General features: G+C 38.0%; 1 protein-coding gene across 1 annotated transcript; it reads left to right on the top strand.

Annotated features, from left to right (window-relative positions):
- Positions 1 to 1391: 1391 nt before the first annotated feature.
- Positions 1392 to 13632, top strand: LOC145783253 (solute carrier family 22 member 15-like). Its single transcript, XM_082595070.1, has 13 exons — positions 1392 to 1605; positions 2214 to 2312; positions 4117 to 4227; positions 4470 to 4599; positions 5562 to 5726; positions 5949 to 6078; positions 6738 to 6844; positions 7640 to 7757; positions 8110 to 8250; positions 9209 to 9297; positions 9602 to 9783; positions 10520 to 10696; positions 11909 to 13632. The coding sequence occupies exons 2-13, from the start codon at positions 2217 to 2219 to the stop codon at positions 11927 to 11929; spliced, it is 1467 nt and encodes a 488-aa protein (XP_082451196.1). The 5' UTR covers positions 1392 to 1605; positions 2214 to 2216; the 3' UTR covers positions 11930 to 13632.
- The last annotated feature ends 5179 nt before the right edge of the window (positions 13633 to 18811 follow it).

Genomic DNA, 18811 nt, shown 5'->3' with positions numbered 1-18811 from the left:
TAGCTGAGTGCGAGAACGATTGCTATGCTGCAGTCACCTGGTTCATAGGTCTATAAAAGGTAGAAGCGACAAAACGCGGACGTTATAACGTGCATGATACCAAAGCAGGACAATCAGTTTAAGTGACACGATCGCAAGTCGCAACAGCGACTTGCAGATTACATATACGCTGACATGAAAGCGTAAGTAATTCCACGTTGCTTATGGGTAATTCGACGCGAGTCGAATTACCCATAAGCCCCATAAGTCGCGTCGAATTACCCATAAGCCCCATAAGTCGCGTCGAATTACCCAAATGCCCCATAAGTCGCGTCGAATTACCCATAAGCAACGTGGAATTACTTACGCCTCATGTCAGCGTATATGTAATCTGCAGGCTTTGGTATCGTGCACGTTATAACGTCCGCGTTTTGTCGCTTCTACCTTTTATAGATCTGTGCTAAGTTTGTCGTGTATTGTTTTTTCGTTGTGATGGTCAGAAATAAAAACAAACTAAACTGATAATATTGTGAGCGTTCTCGAAACATTACCCATATAAACAAATTAAGCGAAGATTTCACGAGCGTTTGCGTGGCTGAGTGGTTAAGGCAAAGGCTATTGAATTTGTTGAGACGGGTTTGATTCCCACCCTTGCCATTTTTCTTTTTTTTCTTTAATTATCAAGTTCAGAGCAAGAATTAAGTCTCTAGCTGAGTGCGAGAACGATTGCTATGCTGCAGTCACCTGGTTCATAGGGAAAATTGCCCAATGTTAAGGTGTTTTATCGGACAAAACACTCCATCTGCTGCAGCAAACTGCAGATTACACATAAGCGGACGGGAAGGCAACGAAGCCAATCTTTGTGTCCACCTTGAGGCATGCCTTCAAGTGTCCTGCTCTTGAGCGGTGTCGAACTATATTTTGGAACGCCCAGCCCGTGCTCCTCACCACTCGGCTATGCAGCCGACTACTAGGCTTCTAGACAGCTATAGACTACACTCTACACTATACAGGCTTATGGGTAAGTCGACGTTACTTCTATGTAATTCAATGCTACTTATGGTGCCTATGGGTAATTCGACGCGACTTATGGGTAATTCGACGCGACTTACGGGGCTTATGGGTAATTCGACGCGACTTATGGGGCTTATGGGTAATTCGACGCGACTTATGGGGCTTATGGGTAATTCGACGCGACTTATGGGGCTTATGGGTAATTCGACGCGACTTATGGGTAATTCGACGCGACTTATGGTGCTTATGGGTACTTATGGGTACTTATGGGGCTTATGGGTAATTCGTGGGACCCTGTTAATTAAGCTACGTTAAGTCACGCACCGCTGCGCATTTCACTTGATGCCACTTGGGCAGTTGGGTTTGCGTTGTGACGGTTGTGTAGTCTTTGATTGAGATTGAGTGTTCACCACTGGAAAGAACATGTAAAATACCGCGTAAGAATATACACTATACTGAGAATAGAATTACCAGATTTTCGCCAGTGGTCACTCAGTCTATGTGGCGTTGAACTCAACATTGTTTTTGTTTGTCCAATGCGATAGCCTCAGCGTTGATCCATTCAGGCAACCTGATTGCTACCAGGTCCAGACTTATAAGAAAATTTCCGAGGTACGGATGGTAAGCTGTAAAAGGGTTTTGAACATTACTTCGGCTAATCATGTGCTTCTCTCTTTTGTGTTTTCGATTTTGTGGTCTTGCAAGCTACAGACATGTATCATAATATATACATACCGGACCGGTATACCTTTACTTTACCTACTGTACGATAAACATCTATGTAATGTAGGCACGTTTTAAATCATGTAAGGTTCAACCATGTACAGGTCTTGGTTTTCCACTCTTTAACATGCTGGCATATTGCTTATTGCAGCAAGTAATATTTTTTCAGAGCTGGTGTTCAAGTCTCTGCCCTGGTAAAAAATACCATGATGTCATAACAGGAATCGACCAAATACATAGAGTGAAACTTCTTCACCTTTGCTTTACTGTTCACACACTTCAATCTATGTGTCTTGGTTGATTCCTGTCTAAGACATCATGGTATTTTTTACCAAGGTGGAGACTTGTACACCAGCACCTATTTTTTCTATCCCAGACAGGTCAACGACAAAAAATCAAATGATCTATTTGCTTATGTGATTATATTTTTTTATAAAACTGCCAAAATGAACAATGTTAGCAATCAAGCATTGAGTAATTTAAGCTTTTTATTTCAGGAAATGGTAAAAGCTATGGATGTTGAGCAAGCATTTGAAATTGTTGGAAGTTTTGGAAGACGTCAGATTCCTATTTTTATAGGCATAGCATCTGTGCATGTAGGTAGACAGTTTTTATATTTTAGGTGTAATTTCATAATGTGTCGTTCTAAGCTTTAATGTAAGTTGATTGATTTTTGTTTGAAAGTTGACTTGCGCATATGGTTTTTTGTAATCATGAGTATATAATAATTTTTGTTTATGGTGAATATATATAGCTTTTCTAAGCAGTATTTAAATTTTCAGTTTCTGTTAATGGTGTAGCTTTTCTTAGCTGTATTTAACTGTTCAGTTAGCTCTTCTTTATTCTAATCTAGGTACCGTCATATGATTGTTTTAACCAACATAAGCATATATACGAAATGGCCCATTTCGGTGAGTCCGATTCCCTATTCGGTGATTTTTTGAATTTTTTTTTTAAATTATTAGGTACCGTAGCCTAATTATCATTGCCGTTTAAGGGTTAGGGGTTAGAGGTTAGGGGTCAGGAGTTAGGAACTCACCGAATCGGACTCACCGAATAGTAGCAGACCCCATATATATAACCTACCCTATGTTACTCACAGAATAGGTTGCATGTTTCGATTGTATAATGCAAGCTGGAGAATCCCTTGATAACTAGTTGTGCTTTGATATTTGTCATCATTGAAAAAATCTACATGTATATAGGCCTAATTGTTTTATAAATTCTGAATTAAGTGGCTCATCCTAAAGTGAAATACAAAAAGTGTAATTTTTTTAACAAGGCATTTTTGAAAATGCCATAGTTTGACGGTTGATTGGGATAAACGCTTATTTGGGGAATTATTTCAAGGCTATGTCCCAAGATGAAATTTGTGGACATGTTCATTGCTCAAGCATGTAACTTTATGATAAGGCTTAAGGGATGCAACCTATTCTGTCCCCTGAAAAGATCGAGAAAAAAAAAATAGAACAAAGCCGATGTAGCTGATTGGAGTATCTGCAAAAATTTAAAATTTTCCCTTGAATTAATCATTGAATTTTTATGGGCCACCACAAAATAAGTGTGACTAATCCTAATTTTAATTTGATAACCCTAACCCAAAAGTGAGGTTCGGTTTATCAACTACTTTTTCAAGATACTTAGTGTGGTCAACTGTTTAGGCAACTCCAATCAGCGACTTTGGCGATTCTGTATTTTTCTCTCTATCTTTTCAAAGGAAAAATTTTGAAATGTTTGCGGCAACTCCGATCAGGGACTTTGGTTCAGTTGTATTTTTTCTCGATCTTTTGAGGGGACAAAGTGTTCAGTGGATGGAATAGGTTGCACCTGGGTCCAGGCCTCAAGCATACACAATTTTAAGAATGGGCTATTTTAGCTACCGGTATTAGGACATGAGAGAATGATTAATTCAAAGTATCTGTGTATCTAATTCAACTGCCTTGAACTTGAATGTTGTGAAATCAAAATTATGTGAGTTTAAGTGCTTGCATACATGCAAACCAGATAACGTATTTAGTATAAACTTTATGATCAAGTAACTCAGGGACTATAGCCTCAAAGAATATGTCACCTTTACCTTTAATTACAGTCATAGCTCAATGAGAATTGATAATGCTTTTCTTGTTATTTATAATTAATCAGTGTAGATTTTTCTTGGCAATGCAGTATATGCACTTTAGATTTTGGTTTTCAAGATAAAAAAGCAAGTGTATATGCTAATTTTCATCTAAGATACATTTAATACATGATATCCAATGTTAATAAAATATTCTTACAACTCACATATATATATATATATACTATACTTGTTAAAAATAATATTCTTAATTCATGTATTCTTAATTCGCATTTGTCTTAGTTTTTAAATTCACATGAATTAACGTAGCCATTTGTATTTAGGTTTATCTGGGATGGCAAATGGTTTTAATGGTGTTTGTTGGTGCCGATCCCAAGGCCCAAAACTCATCCAATGGCTCTAATCAACTGGGCCTAGAAACTATTGTCACTGAGGTATTATGAAAATATATTTTGTGTGGTCCAATCAACTATGCGTGTTATCCTTAGCTATTTTGTCGGTTTCAATCTTAAATTCAATTTATATAATATTCTGTGCAGTTATTGAGAAGTATGTTGTTCATCATTGTTGTTTAGTTTTTTTGCTAGGACTTCATGCGCTGTGAAAAACATGCATGAACCATTCTATTGAAGTAAGATGTACATAACATGAATATAATACTTCTTTTTTTTTTCAGTGGAATTTGCATAGCGAAACATGGATTGTCAGTTTAATCCAATCAATTTTTATGCTTGGTGTGATGTTAGGCAATCTTTTGTTTGGACAACTGTCTGACAAATATGGAAGAAGAAAAGTTTTCTATTTTGGTACATTCATATTTACTAAATTGTTGTCACCTTTGTGAGGCAGCACCTTAATTCCTTGCCTGGCATGTGACCAGCAACCGCCTGTCTGCGCCTACAAGTGATTGCCCATTTCACAGTGCTATGACAGCTAATTGGATCTATTTTATGTCAATTTAGCGTCTCCAAGCATATTGATTTACTGATTCTGAACCTAATCTGTGAGATTGTGCCAGAGGGTAATTCTATTTATAATTAAATACCCAAAAATACCCCTTGTAACCACTAGTCACAGATTTTGCTGATTTCTGCTTCATAAAAATTTCAGTAAACTATTAGTGTTTTCTAAGTTAAATATTTTGGTTCATGCAAAACTTACATCAACCAAATTTGGTAAAAATGTTTTACTTCAATTGCTTTGTTTAAAGAAAAAAAAAGGTTTGCATTTTTTTCTCAATGCTCAACAATATTCCTCCAAAGTTAGCATGCAAAAAATAAAATAAGAAAAACTTGAAACCTAAATTACCATTTGAAATGTTTATCTCAGCATAATTTCAAGTGCAAAAATAAATTTTCTGAGTCCTAAATTGGTAAAATGCATGTTTAGATTGTGAAAATCGTTCAAGGTAAAGAGTTATGGAAGCGCATAATGAAAAATTATCTGTGCTCGCCTCCTAACATCTACTAGTGGCCAAAATTCATAGTGCTCTATCTCGGTCCCCAATGAAGATATTTCAAAAATGTTTTTTTTGCTTTTCTCATTATTTTTTAAAATATATATAAAATGTGTAATGATTATAAATGCAAGGAAAAAAATCTGATGATTATGCATGCAATGCCCCCATATTGAGTTCTAAATTGATACAATTTGGTTACAGAACCAAGATATAGGTGTGTTTTGACCTGTGCTCGTGTGAAGAGTGTATTGTACACATCGTTGAGTGGAAGTTTTTGCAATTTAATGTTACAATAGAGTTGTTTTTCAGTTTTATCAATGCTCACCTGCACGTCGTTTTTATCATGCTTTGCCAACAATTACCAAGCACTGGCTGCAATCAGATTTTTTGTGGGTATATTTGAAGGAGGGACTGTTTTAGTGTCATTTGTTCTTCTTCAAGAGCTTCTTGGTTCTTCTGTCTGGACAATATCAGGTATTACCCATAATGAGTTTGTAACTCCCCCCCCCCAGAGTTCAGTTGAATGTTGCTATTGAAAATTCTCTTTAATCTTTCACAATGAACATAAATGTTTAACATGACCTTCAACATTATTTTGTCTTTCGTTCTTTGGAGAGCGGCTTTAAAAGAGTAGGCTAACTGCTACCGCTTTCAAAAAACAAAACAAAAAAAACTCTTAACGCATGCGTGTTTTAGGAAACATCATGCCCGCGTTGTTTGCTGTGGGCATTGCCTCTTTGGCTGGCATAGCAAGTCTGTGTTCTGGTTGGCGAGGTCTGTGCGTCGCAACGTCATTGCCTGGTCTTGTTCTCCTGCTGTCAATATTGTGAGTTGTAGTCTCGTCTTAGTTGTTATGCTTATTTATTGAATCTTTGTATATTTTGTAACAAGGTTTCTTTTTTTCGATTTCTTCGTGTATTACAAACAAAACGTTACATAGCTATAGCTTTTAATTGACTATTGATTGTGACACTGCTTTGTCTAGACTTGTAAAGCAAAACTGTTCGCTTATAAAACTCACATTCATATTTCTCCCACATGTCATCACTAGTGTGTTAATAACTGCAACCACCATTCTCTTATTACTTGTACGGCCCACGCACTGCACAAGTTATCGGTTTTAATTTTATTTTCCGTCCATTGCAATAGCATGCAGTGCAAGGTAATTATAGATTCAACTAAGAGACAGTCGGAAGCAGCCAAAGACTGTAGAGTGATCGAGTCAGCTGTTTAGGTTAGGCATGCCATTATAAGGTCTTGCCAACACGCAGCTGCGTACTCTGTAATGGTACCGAACCGATATCGTAGCGTCACGCAGGTACTAACATCGCATTTTAGCGGCATTGGTGTCGAGAATCTTCCTGATCGTTGTCATCTCTGTCTAATGATTGTTAAGATTTTAGTAATTCGTTTGCCTCACTTTTATAACGATCCGGATATCTGAATGAATGTGATTGGCAGAACAACCAACCACATATTTTATAGCTTTGTCCCTGAGTCTCCAAGATGGCTGTATTCCCAAGGCAGAATTCAAGAAGCTGAGCACGTATTGCGGATGATAGCAGCAGGAAATGGAGTGCCGAGTAAAAGTTGTACGTATCATGACCATTTTTTTCGATTTTATTTTAAAGAGAAATTGTAAAAATTCTACTCAATCCTAGGCTTGGGTTGGTTTAGTTTTATGTATAAAGGAAGCAAAACCAAAATGAATCTAAACCATTATAATTTTTATTTTATTCAAGCTTTGAGCTATTTACACAATCCTTGCATAAAATGTAGATCAAATTCCCTTGTAAAGCGTCACGGCTTTAAGAATAGTGTTTTGAGCATAACTTTTAAAGAACTATCATTCACTTCAAAAGGTTGTTTTACGGCAAGTGACGTTGATGCATTGCTCACCAACTATATACAATTGTACAATGTACAATTACCACACTATTTTAAACTGGAAAACGGCAAATGGAAAGATGTTTGTTTCTGTAAATTGTCGTGTCAACATCTCAAGTCTCAAAGCGCGTTTATCGTGCGCAATGTGAAACTTTGCCAATTTGTAGAAACAATGTAGAATCGATTTATTTTGATTTTATAACGCTGGCATATTTGCATGTTTGTCTGCACAAACATGCGACTTCGCTGTGAAGTCTTTGATCCAAAATAGTATGGTGTGCTTAATGAACAGCGTACAGCTGTACAACACGTTGCCGATGTGTAAACGCTTGCGAGCACCGATGAATCTGTTTCACAAACAAGATCATGGGACGCCATTATTTGATTTAGTTTCAGACGAGCTGTCATCCCAAGACCATGCTGGTATCATGCCAAAAATCATGTCAAAATGAAACGTTGTTTTAATTCCTTATAATTTTCAGAAATATTTGCTTTTGCAGGCGAAAGAATTCGGCTCCAACAGGTTGGTAAGGAAAAGAAAAAGTCCAACTATTCTCTGAAGGATTTATTCTCAACCAAAGCCATAACCATTCGCACGGTTGTGATGGGCTATTTATGGTTTGTCCAGCTCATTGTTTTGACTGACCTGATGTTTTTAGTACGAAGAGCACGATTTGTTAACGGACTTTCATGCATTATTGAGTAATACGTCCGTTTTTTATAGAATACCAGAACTTTGGGACGTATTGATACGTATGACGTATTGTCTTCTTCAGCAGTTGGATTCTCTTCTTAAAATGTGTACTTGCGAATAGCCCTGTTGCAGTATGCAACACCATACGGTGCACAGTTCAATTGAACAGGGTGTGCGTTTTGAAAATTAAACTGCAATTTTTTCACCATCTTTATATGACGGATTTTGCTCACAGTCGAACATTTGACTAAAGTTTTGATTCATTGCACGTTTCAGGTTTGTCTGCAGCTTTACTTACTATGGCCTCACAATGGGAGCCGGAAACCTGAGCTCCAGTTTGTACTTGAGTTTGGCATTATCTGGCTTGGTAGAGCTTCCTTCTTACTTGCTTTGTGCTTTGTTGATAGACAGGATATGGTAAGAAGTTTCACTGTATGTGTAATTCATTGTAAAGATATAGATGTTGTTGAAAACAGACAACGTAAAACTAAACCAGAATTGTTGGCATTTTCATTGTTTATACCATTTTTTTTTTTTATGAAGCGAAATTTTTTGTCTAAACGAAGGCTCTCAAACACGGGGCCACATGCGGCCCGCGACAACCTTTTGGTACGAACCGCGATGCATTTTTGAACTTTCAAATAATTAACATTATGTCATAATATGCTATTTAACAACGCAATACTTTCTTTCGTATAACTGTTTGAATGAGAGAGTGCAGACTCGACGACCTCCCACGCCTTCAGGGCTACGGTCTTTCGCACTCTCTCATTGGATGCACACTGTACGTTTTTGTTTTATCTACGCTTCGCATCCGAACAAAAATAAAATGACCATCCATATACAGAATGTAAACTGTTTAAGTGCCACATATGTTTTTTATAAATTTAAAAAGTAAAATCCAATATAAAATTGCTCAAACAATCTGAAACCGCCCAACAAACTTTACTCGACTTTCAAACGCTACTGTCGCGCCATTTTATTGTGTCATAAACTCGTTTTGTTACATCATAATCACATTGCGTATTCACTTCTTGCTTTACTACGATTTCTTTTATTGCGTTTTTACTGTGTTGTTTTGTTTATTGACTTATTGTATATTGTGCCCTCTGGTTAATTTGCAAGTATTCATTTGGCCCTCAGAGCAGTTTGAGTTGGAGAACCCTGGTGTAAACAAAATTCAAAGAGCTGTGGCTGGGCATGTCAGTGTTCGTTCAGCAAAACGGAAAATCTTGTGTATATTTTGTGACTTTATAAGATGGCGGAATGCATTTAAAACTGAGGATATCCTGATCACACAAGCAGCGATGGAATGTTCGTTTGCTAGTTTTCCACGGTAGCATAGTTGTAATACTGATATTGATTTATCACACAGGGCTGGCAGACGAAAGACTCTGGCTAGTATGCTGCTGTTTTGTGGGTTGTCTTGTGTGGCAATAATGTTTGTGGCCGTGGACAAAACGGGTGAGTATTCTGTAGTGGGCAACTTTGACAATGATTGATATGGTCTTTGACCTTGAGTTAACTAGCACTTGAGGATTGTCACTGATACAGTTGAACTGCCGTATTTTGGATTAATCGTTGTATTTAAAGTCTTGAGTTTCCGCCTACAACGTAAGACTAGGCTTACACCGATGCAAACCGCATCTACGGCATGCAATGCATGTCCAAACTGCTACTGTATTCCCTAAATAATGCAATTCTTCAGTTTTCTGTATTGGTATGCAATTCCATTCTTCATGTCCTTTTCTTACCAATATTTTTTCAGGCACATCGATGAAGAAATTAGGATTGGCCATGGTTGGGAAGCTTGCCGTGTCAGCTGCTTTTTCAATAGTCTACATTTACGGTACAGAATTATTTCCAACGGTAATAAGAAACGTCGGACTTGGAGCCACCTCTGTGTGTGCCAGAATTGGTGGAATCTTAGCGCCGTTTGTTCCGACTTTGGTAAGAAGATTAGAATTATTTTTGTGAGAGGATTTTTGTTCATATAAATAGATTCTACAACTTTTCCACTTTGCACAGTGTTTTAGGCAGATTTGAGGCCAAAGTGCTTCATAACCAAGTATCGGGTGCCCTGGTAATGTACTCGAAAGGTCGCTGGTTCGACACTGCTCAAGAGTGCGCGTCTGTCTTTGGCAAGACACTTATAGTTATGCCTGAAGGTGGACACAAGATACTCTTCCTGGCCTTCCCATTCACTTATTCCAAATCTTCTAAAACCGGGTGGAAGCCTGGATACGACAAAAAACATTCAATCACCATATCGATTGCCGAGCCTTGGTCGTCTCACAATCTAGTTCCATGTGCCAGCACATTCTTCTAAATCTAAAATAACATAAACAATGTGTTTTTTTGTTTGTCGTATCCAGGCGTATGCCTAGTTGTTAAAGATTCTGGTTAAGCCGACGGGAAGACAAGGAAGCCGATCTTCGTGTCCACCCTCAGGCATGCGTATAATAAGTATGTTGCCAGAGACACAGCCACGTGTTCTTGAGCGGTGTCGAACCGGCGCCCTTTCGATCGTCGGACCAGGGCTTTCACCACTCGGCTATGCAACCGACAACTTCGGGTCAAAATACTATTAACTAAGAGCCAACAACCTGTGCTAAACTGCTTCTATAATCTAATCAGTGTTATCTAGTGCTTGGCAACCAACGTGTCAAGATGGTATTTTTTTCAGGCGCAGTACGGATCCTCCTTACCGTTTGTGGTGTTTGGATTTGTTGCCGTGCTCGCGTCATTGCTCACTCTTTTACTTCCTGAGACTCTTCATCGACCCATTCCTGATACAATTGAAGACATTCAAGACCAAACTCACCGTCCTAAGAAAGTTTACTCACAACTCAAAGAAGACGAAGTAAGTTACTTGCAAAATACTAATCCAGGGATCAATGCAAAGTTTACTCAGCTACTTCAGTTTTGTCTGTTTTAAGATTACTGAAGCAGGTTATGTTATTGGAAGACGGGGTGTTGTATTAAAAATAGGTTTATTAGTCTGTTTAGAAAGAGGGATTACCTGGTTTGCAAAGCCGGAAATTAAACTATAACCCAGTGGCTAGCTGGTTATATTATTGAGCAGGCCTCTAAGCTCCTTTATTTTCCCGTCGACCAAGCATGACCTACCAGAGCTTCTTTCCAGCGGCCGAATTTTTGCTCCCAGCAGCCAAAATAAAAATTTCGTTGAAAATTTGTGTTTTAAAGAATCCGTTAATATCGTGTTTTTGTGTTCACTCAAGTAAGAACAACGTAAACAAGGCCCTGAAATATATTCGCTGTTGTATTTATATGCACTACTTACCAAGTAGGTGTAGAGCTAGTCTTCGAGTTTTTATAGGTCAACGCTCAGACTTATCGTGTAACTTTTATCAGTAATATTTTTCGTTAGCGTTTGAGAGACTTTGACTAGTTTGTGAAAAAAATATTGTGAATGCGAGTGAAGAGAAAAAGGTTTCACGTGCAAACGCGAGTGGAAACAAACTTCAAAATACAAACACCAGTGGAGAAAAAAGTTTCCAATACCAACGGAGTGGAGAAATGTTGGCTTGCTGAAGCCGGCGACCAAACATGGCCTACCGGCGCGGTAGTTTCAGACTCAGAGGCCATTTAACGACTGATGGCCGCCGGAGCTTAGAGGCTTAATTGAGCGTTTATTGTGCATTATAAAACAACAAGTTATAAATCGCCACTTCCACCAACATGTTTAAAAGGCTGGTACCACCTTTTGCGAAAGAATGGATGGAAATGCCTTCGGATTAAGTCAAGAAAGGTCATGCTTCTGTCTCTGGTCGGTTGAAGCGGTACGGAGGCTGAAGGATGTCCAACTTCTTTTTAAGTCGATTTTTTTCTGAGTTTAGCAAGAGCTCTAATTTTGTATGCAAATAATTTTCATCCACGTTTTATGATTATGATAACAACACTTGCAATATCACCCATGGCAAGATGTGAACCTGTTGAGTCGAATGGAACAGAATTTGTTGTCATGTTGCTGTGAATGAACAAGAACACAATATATTTGCCGATTTTTCGCCTTGTCTTGATTTAACGGTACAAGTCTTTCACCTTTTTTTAGGAACGGCTTATATCCTCTTGATGACCGTTGTCTCGTCCTGGTCTTGATGTGTGGAGAAAGAAAAACATTGCGATAAGTTTGGTATGTTTGTTTTGTTGGAACAACGCAAGCAGATGTTTCATCACGGTATTTACAGTAAGCAACTATATGCACAACGAAACTATTTTTGGGTTAATCTCTGAGTTATGTGTCTGAATGCAAGTTGCGAGTCACCTAGTTACCTATTCACTTCGACGTTATTGTTGCACTGTACGCTTTCTGACTGTGCCTCGTTAAGCATTTCCACTATTTCTCGCTCATTTAACTATAATGCACAATTTGGACGCCTATGATTAATGTAAACCAATAGATTCCATTTTATATGTGTGGTTTTGATGCTTTTTGCTTCATCATTCCTTAATATCGTCACATTACGTGTGTATTTTTTTTTAGTTTTCTTGTGAGATAGAGAAGTAACTTAAATGCTGGTATAATGTATATTGAAAGTTGCCGTAGTTTCGTTTTCAACAAGTTCTGTTAGACGTGTACTGGTGTACACAACATAATCTTGAACGCATGCTTTAAAACAAACGTTCCAATCATTTACATACTAGGCTTATAGTACACCTGGCTACGTTTTATGAGTATACTGCACTGAATCTGATTTCTTGAAGCGTCGAGAGCAACGCATATCTGCGTTATTTACTGCGATGTATAAAAACACTAATTTATCCAAATCATGTGTCTGTCATCCCGTGTCAACAGTGGTTCGCTATCCCTTCATGTGATGGCTGAATGTGTCGTACTTCACACCATTGTATGCCTTATATAACCTTATAGTACAAAGTGCACTAAACTGATACGTTCTAAATAGAGATTAGTTGTATTATCGCAAGCTCGCTGTAAACAAGGCACTTTCGTAACAATGATCGCACCTTGATGACCAATTGTTTTATATTGGTTCAAAGTTCTGCTTTATTTTTTATGAAAATTTGTATCTTATAAAGCGTGTTCTGTTTTACCAACCATAGACGTCCACTGACCACATTCAAGGGCGATGCACACCAGTGCTTAGCTTTTAAATGTGGGTTCTAACCTTCGGAGCGCTGACCAGTCGGTAATACGTGTTGGAGTGACCAAGCTCTATTTGTCTAAAGTTTGAATCAATTGCAATTTGCAGCATTGGTGATGACTTCCCTGTCTGAATCCTCCGAATCGAGTTTTGGTTGAAATTAAGTCTTAGTAGTAATCTACAAGTTAAGTTTAGATTTCTTTTTCCTGTAGATTTTTCGCCAAAGATGGGTGATGATTTAACTTTGTGAGACTCTGTGTATGTTACCCTCTTGTTGTACATACTGGCCTGTACCAATATTATAATTATTATATAACGCCTTATGAAGGGAGGCAGAGCCGTCCTGTTAGTGTTATGTTGTATAGGCCGACTAATGACTTTTAGCCTAGTCATATTTAAGGAGCGAAAAAAAACAAGAAAATTGCGTTACATATCTTTTACTGCTCCTGCCCTGTTTGTGTGTGGTAAGCTAATACGCAATTTATTTCTCGACAATTTGGATTCAAGTCAGGTGTTTTTTGAAACTTTATACAGATATAATTCTCAGTAAGTTATTCAATGAAAACTGAGTCTATTATATTTACAGTATAAGATGGATTTATAATTGGATTGATGTGGTGCAATATCAGTAGGCTACTTTGTTGTAATTATTTCAGTGAGCCGACAAAACAAAATAAACTGAAAAATGAATTATTGTTTGTTTTCGCCGTCGCAAGATTGCTTCGGAGGAAAGGAGTAATTGCCTGTAGCCCATGTCTATAGATAGTATGTGGTATGAGATAAAACAGTCCGTTGCTTGGGTTTCCTAAAAAATTCTTAACTGGGCTACTACATGATCATAGCCTTTTGCCATGGCTGTAGAAACAAGGGCATACCAACAGCCTGTTAAGTGAAACGCTTATTGGCTGTGTTGTTCAGCAGTCTCAGCGCGCTCTGTTCATCAGGAAGGCATCGTCCCTAACAATATAATGTAGAGTGCAAGCCAGTGACCAAATGATGTATTTTTGCATGGATACAACGTCTCCATATAAAAAGTAACTCATTATAGAAACATACCCGTTTAATACGCCCACTGAATATATGGAAGACGTGATTGTGTCCATCTCAATTGTTGCCATTGCTCTCGCTTCTGATTGTGAAGACACGGAATCTGGATCGATGTAAACTCAACTTCACCTTTGAATTTTCACATTTATTTTCAAACCATTGCAAGCTATGTTTCAATCTACATCACTAAAACCAAGCCCTGGATAGCCTAAGTTTGGTAGTTGAAGCTCAATGTACACAAAACGGGTGTCTTGATATGCGGTGGTCTGTGAATATGGCGTCGGTAACAAAGTTATACATTGAGTAGTTGGATTGACTTTTCTCGCTGGGCCATGTGTATGGAGGAGAATTTTCAACACAACTTTGGGGAAAACCGGCTCTTAATGTAATTTATTGTAATCCACATGACTTGCTTGTCAAGTGCACAGCCACTTTGATGTCCTAATAGGCGGTATGCATCCAATAAATAACCAGCTACACGTCCTTGGAATGAAAGCATGAAAGATTTTTAATCAAAAATATTAGCAGTGTTCATGAACATTGGGGTCATTCAACCCAAAAGTTATATCACACAGTAGAAGCTGCCATAAAAATTTGGAATGCTCATTAAATCGACTTTAAAATCGGACAAAAATTGACAAATTAGGAGATTCAATTTGCTTAACTACATTTGAAAGCAATTTTTTCATAAAATTACAGTTAATTGGAATTTTACGAACCTATCATTTTTAAACACGATACGTAGGTCGTAGGCGTGATAGAGCACAGCACTTTGGGACTTCAGAGTGCAACAAAATTGGCTTTAACAAAAAGAACATTTTGACACTTTTACCAAATGGTTATTACGTTTTGCCTGGTAGGTTTAAACCACTTCATTGTAAGCTAATGAATTCCACTTAATTACACTGTCCCATCTGTGTTTGCTAACATTAGGCTACAAATACATACAACCATTCCATTTAAATCAGCATTGTTTGCAACAAGTGACTCTGCACTAAACAATTTACAAAAAAACATTGACCGAACCATACTTCTAACACCACCCAACGAAAACAATACCAAAGAATTCTGAAGGCAAAATACATGCATGCTAAAACTAACTACTAACATTGCATCGAACTATGAACATTGAATGAAGAGCCAAAAGACCATTGACCGGAAAAACATTGACTAACAACCAGAATCCTACCACCACCGACAGAAAAGAACACTGGAGAATAGCCTACTCAAAATAAGAATATACATTCTAAAACTACGGTAACTAAAAACATTATACCTAACTACAAACATAAAATAAAATGCCGAAAGACCACTGAAAAATCATTGACTGACAACCGCAACCACACTTCTAACACCACTGATTGAAAAAAATACTAGAGAATAACTTATTGACAGCAAAGAAACTAATAATGCTAAAACCATTAAGTAACACCGTACCATCTGTCTTGCTAACATTACTAACACATAACCGCTCCATTCAAATCAGTGTAGTTTACTACAAGTGACTCTGCACCAAACAATTTATGAAAAAACATTGAGTGAACCCAGGGATATCTACAACTAGGCTACATATCCCTGAGCGAATCACGCTCCTATCAAAATGAAAGTTTAAAACAGTATCTACTGTAAACGCAAGCATGGAGGAACCATTTTAAAAGTAGGTGGACCCAGAGGCACAACTGTCAAGGTCAATCCAACTTCTGGGGGGCTTTTCCCCCCTGACTCCCCATAACATTGTTGCATTCCTAATACTTGAAATCGTTTATACATTGTGTAGGCCTACAAGCAAAAATTTTCCATTTTTGGGCCCGATTTAACCAAAAAAATTATAAAATTGCTCCATAGCGCTGTACAAAATAGCCTATGGTGATGTAGCCTACACAGAAATAAAAAGGCAACAATACACACACAGTTATAATACCACCTGGGAGTAATAATCTGCAGCATTATACAGTACGTGCAATCGTGCATATGTATGTTAATGATATCATTGTTTTCACCATAAAGACCATAGAGAATGATTACCGTACATTGATTGATATAGATAGTTTATTGGAAGATAGTTTATTATTATTATGGTTGAAATTATCCATCGATCAGACTCCGTTATTTTATTTCATACAACTTCAAATACATTTCAATAGCATCATTTGTTGGAGCTGACTCAGCTACCAACGCTGAACCAAATGACGTCAGTTAAAACAATCTGAAACCTTGAATAGATGTTTTATAGTTTTTAGTCTTCATTATAATTTCAATCAGTTACCGTAGCCTAGGCTACATGCCTGCAAACATACAAATAGGCTATCCATTGGTCATGGACACTGCATAGCCTACAGGGTTTTAAACCAGATTTCAAGCTTACTTTGCATGCTTAGCAATTTTTATTCCAGCAAAATTTATTTTTTAAACATTCACAATAGATGAAAATGACTGTTTTAATGTCTATTTCAGTGGTTCTCAACCGGGGGTCCGCGACGCAATTTTAGGGGGTCCGTGAAAGTTTCCGAGTTTGCAGCATGATTGATAAATTGCGAAATTTAAAAATTGGTTGGTTGTGCTTTATTTATGTATTACCGGTGCCGTGATTTTCAAACTGTAGGCCTACTTCCCAAAGAACTGGTGCGATGTCCTTTGATAGTTCAAAGGTTTGTTTTTTAAACTAAAAAATATCATAAAAATAAATAAATTTTTTTAATAATGCTTTGTTCAACTTAATTATTTTGAGACAGCAGTCTATTGATCAATGCTTAACTTAGAAATGTAAACGTTAGTCAGCAGTCTATCATCACCCACAGTTTTGCAATGACAAAGATTATAACGAATTAATATTGATTAGAAATGAAAAAAGGGAGAAGTTGTTTGTAACGGTCGCAAAATTCTATTGATTTTTGAAAAAATTTATTGAAAAACATCAAATCAACATCTCTAGATTACTGATTTTTGATGCTGTATGCCAACATAAAGCTCATAACATAACTTCGTCAATGTCATCAGTCGTCATAACTACGTTGCGAGTTCAGCAAATTTTTCTAAGTACGGTATGTCGCTTAGAAACTTCTATTACACAGTGTGTACATTTTGACTAAAAAATTTGTCACTGGCAATAGATACATGTTCAGAGGTGGGCACCCGCTACTTTTAAAGTAGCGCGCTACCCGCTACCGCTACTTCGACCAAAATAGCGCGCGCTACCGCTACCCGCTACCAATTTACAAAAGTAGCGCACTACCCGCTACCGCTACTCGGACCAAAGTAGTGCGCGCTACTGCTACTTCTTCCGCTACTTTTGTCTAAAATGACACTAGGAAACACTCTTCAAGTCCCTATAGTGACGCAAAATGACCTTGAAAACGAATGTTATCATTCGTTTACACTGTCATTTTAACGTCGTTATAGAAAACATATTTTAAGGAAATTTATTGTTATGCATCTTTCAAAAACACGAGCATTTCAAAATGAGAGTCACTAAGTCCTGCCCGCTTTGGCTTAAGCACATCTTTTCCAACAGAGAAAAGTCTCTCCACTGCAGCACTGGAAGGAATGGGGGTGTTGTATTTAATGAACAGATGTTTGAACTCGGTATTCGAAAAGCTCAAGGAGTTTAATTGCTCTTGTCCGAAAAAAAGGCGTCCACAATTGCTGTTTCCTTCTGCACTGACGTTTCACGGGATGGCGCCACAACCTACCAAAAAATTCATCCCTGGAGTCGTGACTGGTGTTGGTGTCAGTGGCGTAGCCAGAAAAAAATTTTGGGGGGGGCCAAATATTTGAGGAATTGAAGAGAACGACAAAATGTTTGATTTAGGACATCGCCACCTGATGTGCAGTGGCGCATCCTGGTGGGTTAAGCAAGAGAAGCAATAAATCTGGTGGGGGTTAGAGCGTGCCAAAGGCACGCGTATTCTAGGGGGGTCCGGGGGCATGCTCCCCCGGAAAAATTTTGCAAAATTACACTTAAATAATGGATTATAACGCTTTCTGGAAACACTTTCAGGGTAATATTTGTATGAAACTTATTAGCAGATAAACAGCTATTAACTTATTAAAGGTAGCTCTTATCTACACACAAACGGGCAAAAACTGCGGCTAAAATTAGAGAACACAAAAAACTCAGCTACACAAAAACCCTAGAGAGTAAGCGATTCTGAAATTGCTTCCACAGATTAGTTAAAAGAAGCGTAAATCGCGTAAACTTTGCACGATTTACGATTTGCAAAATTTATTGGTGTCTTTCTGTGTGTCTAAAACAAGTCCTGGGGGGTGTTAATAGCCAGATGTCTTGGAAAACAATATAAATTTATACAAATTATATTATATTTTCAACAAAGGGTTCAACTTCGGAATCCAAACTTTGAAAATTTGGGGGGGCCATGGCCCCGTTTGCCTCCCCCCTGGCTACGCCTATGGTTGGTGTCACTCTTCTCGGTATCAACCTGGCTTAACGTCTCCCGCAACAGTCGAATTACATCTGTCTTGACTTTTCTCGCAGTGCGTCAGCATCATCCGTGGAAACGTAGTGCAGAAATTTTAGCCACGACGTCTTGAAGGAGGGATGAAGACATGATGCCATAACGCGTTTCATGTCGTTGAAGCACTTGTTGAATCGTTTCTTCACCCCTTCAAAGACTTTCACTTTCAACTCCTCACAGGTCACAAAATCACTGATCACGATCAACTTCTTCGTGCAAATTGTAATGGTTGGAAGCAAGACTCCGTAATACGCCTTGGACTCGCCCTGGAGAATGTCTGAAGCCTGGCAGATAGGCTTCATCACACGGAGATATTCGCCGAAGAAGTTGACG

The sequence above is a fragment of the Aplidium turbinatum genome, chromosome 14, assembly GCF_918807975.1.
Source record: "Aplidium turbinatum chromosome 14, kaAplTurb1.1, whole genome shotgun sequence".
Classification (NCBI taxonomy): Eukaryota; Metazoa; Chordata; class Ascidiacea; order Aplousobranchia; family Polyclinidae; genus Aplidium; species Aplidium turbinatum.
This window is presented reverse-complemented; position numbering and strand designations above follow the sequence as displayed.